At 33.9% G+C, this 5,292-nt stretch overlaps 1 protein-coding gene across 1 annotated transcript; it reads right to left on the bottom strand.

Moving 5' to 3' along the window:
- LOC308678801 (olfactory receptor 6M1-like) lies at positions 1 to 723 on the bottom strand (the record flags this gene model as incomplete). Its single annotated transcript, XM_081346034.1, has 1 exon — positions 1 to 723. The coding sequence occupies one exon, from the start codon at positions 721 to 723 to the stop codon at positions 1 to 3; it is 723 nt and encodes a 240-aa protein (XP_081202160.1).
- Between the last annotated feature and the right edge of the window lie 4,569 nt (positions 724 to 5,292).

The raw sequence follows: 5,292 nt of genomic DNA on the forward strand, positions 1-5,292 counted from the left end.
TTATTTTATTTTGAAACACATTTTCTTTAAAACATCTCTCAACACCTCTTTCATCTGCTCATTTCTTAGACTGAAGATGAAAGGGTTCAGGAAAGGTGTCAGGATGCCAGAGAAAATGGCCAAAGCTTTGTTTAGACTCATACTGTCACTCTGAGATGGTCTTACATAAACAAAAATGGAGATTCCATAGCCCATGGAGACAACGGTGAAATGTGATGCACAAGTACCAAAGGCCTTCTTCCTGCCCTCTGCAGATGGAATCTTGACAATGGTGCTAATTATGTAGATATAAGATGTAGCAGTGAATGAGAGAGAGCCAAGCAGTAGAATCAAGGATGTCAGGAAGTCCACCACCTCAATCATAGTTATATCCTGACAGGCAAGATGCAATAACGGTGCACTGTCACAGAAAAAGTGATTAATAATGTTGTTACAGTACGTTAGCCTGGCTTTTAATAGAGTAGATGAGAACACTGAGAAAAAGCCACCAACCCAAGATCCAATCACTATCTTAACACAAACTTTCCCAGTCACAAGGATGGGATATCTAAGGGGATAGCAGATGGCCATGTACCGGTCAAAGGACATCGCAGCAAAAAGAATGAACTCTGTAGAACCCATGAAAAAATAGAAATATGATTGAGTGAAGCAGCCAACAAAGGAAATAGTTTTTCTTTCAGACAGAAGATTGGCCAGCATTTTAGGCATCACAGATGTCGTCATGAATATCTCAATGGCAGATAGATTGCTGAGGAAAAAATACATTGGGGTTTGAAGACGATGATCAGTGCAAATCAATGCAATTATGAGTGCATTCCCGAGCATTGTCACTAGATAAATAAGGAGGAAAACCATAAAGAGGATGATTTCCAAACTTGGTTCAAAGTTAAATCCAAGCAAAAAGATTTCTCTGACAATGGTCACATTCTGAACTTCCATGGCACAGTTTCTGAAGGAAACAAAGAATAAACATTTTAAAACAGTCCATCATGAAAGTATACAGAAAGTCTGTCAGGATGCCAGAGAAAATAGTATTTATTTTTATGCTCATACTGTCACTATTAATTAGTCACAGTGAATCCATCACAATGTGAAATGTGATAAAGATGGATTCTGTGTAGGAGAGGGCATCCAATTAGTAAATGCTCATTTGCATCCACTCTACCCCAAATAGGGTCTAGAGGCTCATAAAGGGAGCTTATTAGAAAAGAAATCTTGGGACTGACAACTATATACATTGGATGGTTGAGTAATGCATTCCTTCCATCTACTTTGATTTTCATTCCTGCAAAATTGGATGGGTTTTCAATTATTTAATCTCATCCCATATTTAGCAAGGGTCAGACCAACAGAGACTTTGCAGCTAACAACAACAACAAGACCAACAGAAATTAGTAACATTTATAGCTATAGAAATTTGATTAAAAAGGTTAAGAATATAGAACTGCTAAGAAAAATGTACATTTTGTCTTACCTGAAATACAGGAAGTTGGGTCAATGTATAGCACGACAAATTCTTTTGTTCATAAACTCTATGCTGTCATCTTTCCCTGAGGATGTTTCTTTTCTAAAGAACTTTAACTCTAGGGTAAATCAACTAAGGAAAAGTAAACAATATATCTTAATTACAATATGTACCACAAATAAGACTAAACAGTGTTGTTGTTTTTTTAAGGTCAGTGAATAACCAAGAAATGGAAATAAGAAAATAAATGCCACAATGACATACATAATTGTCAACTTTTGAGGAAAGACAGTGATCCATTATGCTGCTAATTTATTCCAAAGCTGATCTTAGAGAGTAGAATATGGAATCAAAGGCTGCCTTTAGGTCTATGAAGGCAACATAAAAGGCACCATCTGCGATAATATCATATTTCTAGTACACTGGTTTATTATACAGGCCTATATCATTTTAAAGAAATGACTGTCCAGTTTTTTCTTAAAAGCCTCCAATGATGGAGCACCCACAACGTCCAAAGGCAAACTATTTAATGATTCTCACTGTTAGGAAATTTATCCTTAGTTTTAGGTTGCTTCTCTCCTTATTTAGTTTCTACCCATTGTTTCTTGCCTTCTAGTGCTATGAAAAATAGGTTGACAACCCCCCCCCTCTTCTTTGTGGCAGCCCTCCAAATACTGAAACACTGTTAATGTTAAATTAATGATTTCTTTTATTCAATGGACCAAAGAATTGATCAAATTTGTGACTAATGATTATATTGCCTAGTAACATAGACTTTTTATAAATAAACGCAGTGAAATTTTAAATATTAAAAAGGTAGTTGTATAAACCTATTAAAATATATTTGTACTTGAATAATATTTGTATTAGACAATCATATGTATAATTGTAACTGTTCATTGTTATAATGAGATAATATATTGTTTTCTTCCTCTTTGTTGTATTTCATTCACTTTTTTGCTGAAGCACTTGTTCTGTTTTCCCCTTTTTTCTTCTGTTTGGAAATGCAGTGTATCTCTCTATCTATTATGATTGTAATTGTGATTTTTATTTTTTGTTATTGATTAAAAATCAGTGATTTATTTTTTTTTAAGAAGATGTCTGTGCATGGTTTTTTTTAAAGGAGGAGAAGGACTTCCTTAATAAAAATAGCCCTGCTGGATGAACTTGAAGTCAAATTTACTGTGACATCTTTCTTTATTCAGTGTTACTGAGGAAGCTCATAAGAATGGATTGGAGTACAATAATCTTTTCCATTCTTACTCCCTGAATTTGATATTTAATTTGCCCTGCTTATCAACTAAACCAGTGTGTTTCATCACTATTGTAACATACATGACCGTTACCCAAAAAAGAACCAATTCCTCCATCTATATTTCATTATATTTGACTTTACAGAGCTATATTAAGTTTTCTTTACCTACCTCTTACTTTAATTTACAAATGATATAATTACATACAGAGATCCTTTGCAAAGTTCAGTTCAGTTATTATCCAATGGTTAGTTGATTTTTTCTAAATCTTAACTACGAAAAAAAATCTGATTTCATTTGATTATGACAAAAGTCTTTCTGTAATAAGTTTATTTGGCAATTCCAAATATCTATATTGGATTCTGGAGTAATACATTTTCACTTTTTGAGTTTATGTATGTATTATATATTCTATTTATATGGCACCCATCATATGACAATTTTGAGTGGTGTATAAAATGAAAGCAAGAATTGAAGTAATTTACATAATAAATCTTTCTGCTACGATAACTAAACATTCCCATTCTCCAGTTCCGAAAAACTTATTCCATTTACAGGCCCATCTTATAGGACGGTGTTCACATTAACATGTTTGGATTGTTATTATTTTTATTTGCCCCTATATTAAATACATGACCTTGAGAATTTCACAACACTGCTGTTCCCTGAATGGTATTGTTGGGTAGATACAATATTATTTTTTGCCAAGAACATTCCTGTATTGGCTCAGACTTTGAAACTAAGGCAGCAGCAGATGTGCTTCTGAAATGTCCTATTTACCACTTTTGAAGAGCAGAACTAATCTCCCTGTAACTACAAACTATTCAGACCATTCTCAGATGGCAATTATTCACTTTTTATCAAGAAATGTTTTTGATGTCATTGCTTCACTTAGTGTATTTAGTGCAGGCATGAATAGGGTTTTTTTAGATGCTTTGTAATATTTTTTAACATATGCATGATTGATCTATGAACATATACTTTAATAAACTAAGTTAAATCTCTGACATCACAAATGATTCCAACATTATAAAAGTATATTAAAACAATATGCTTTAACTTTCTGGCCCAAACACCTGAGAAAACAGCTGGGGTTTTGTTGTCTTCCAAGAGAATAACAGTTCCTGTAAAACTATTTTTTCCCCAAATATTTAATTCCCTTCCATACCTAAAAAGAATTAAGCCAAGAGAAGTTTAATAATTAACATTTTAGCTGTAGAATTTAAGGAATGGAGAGAATAGCAAACTTCTAAAAAAAATTAATGCACACTTAGTCTTACCTGATGTACAGTCAACAAGAGCTTCCATAGAGGGATGCAATATTGTATGGCAAATTATTTTGTTGATAAATTTTATGTGTTCATTCTTCCATAGGGAGCTTTGGTTTCCAAAGAATAAACAGGAGTAAAAATGTTAAGAACATGCTTTCATTAATTTTATTCACAATAAAAGAAGGCAGTGTTCAGTTTAATAAACAATGAAATAAATAGTCATGTACATAAATGTATATAATATCCACATTTATTGATTATATATTGATTATTTGATTATTGATTATTTATAGTACCAATTCAATGCAATGTAAGATTTTTAAGAAATGAATGAAAGTTGAATGGGAAAATCTATAGGATGAAAAAGAAATGGGAAAAGGTGACATAAAGCCACAAACAAAATATCTGAGGGGAGGAATGCAGTTAGCAAGAAATATGAAAATTAGAAACTTCTACAGCAGTTCATCTACTCTTTCCTTTCCTTCATGCATACCCTGTAACCATCCTGATAGACTTTACCTATTCTTTTGAATCTTAAATCTAGGTCTGTAGGTCCTTAATGTACTGTTCTTACTGGTCTCTTGGAATAATGGAGCCCAGATTTTGCCTACATTTCAGGTTGTGTGCATTTTTCATGCAGATATGTCTGCCGCAAGTGTGATCTAGACTTAAAGTATCTGGACAACCCACAGTTTCCTTATGTATTGCCTTTTTTTGGGGGGGGGTCCTCTTCTTCTTTGAAAAGTGACTCTAGAGAATGGCTGTGTAAGGAGTGTGGTAAGTCCTCTGGGGACTTCATTATGGAGTGTCTTAGACTTCAGTTCTTCTCTATTCTTTCTTCTAAATCACTTAACATTTATATAAAATTGCTGGGAGAGTCTATCCACTAGTTCAGAGTAAAGTATCATTAGTATGATTATGGTACCAAATTCTTCATTTCTACCCTCAGCCCATTTGGGATGTAATGGAAGTCATGTGTATGAAGGCTATCAATATTTCCATGGGGAAAAGCAAGCTCAGATTCAACCTGCCCTTTTCAGATCTGGCACATCAGGCACACACACAAATGAAAACAGTTCAAAGACTTTATTGTTAGTTGAGCAATTATTTCAGTGGCAGGTACACATGCAGATGCACAGCCAGTCTTAAGCAGTCCCAAATCCCTTAGAATATCTTTAGGCAAAGTCTCAATAAACAAACTGCTGGCAGCAGGCAGAAAACATTGTAAGGGGATAGTCCAGTGTTCAGTGTTGGTAAGTCATAGAACATAGAATAACAGAGTTGGAAGAAAGGTCATCTAGTC

The sequence above is a fragment of the Vipera berus genome (assembly GCF_964194415.1).
Source record: "Vipera berus genome assembly, chromosome: Z".
Classification (NCBI taxonomy): Eukaryota; Metazoa; Chordata; class Lepidosauria; order Squamata; family Viperidae; genus Vipera; species Vipera berus.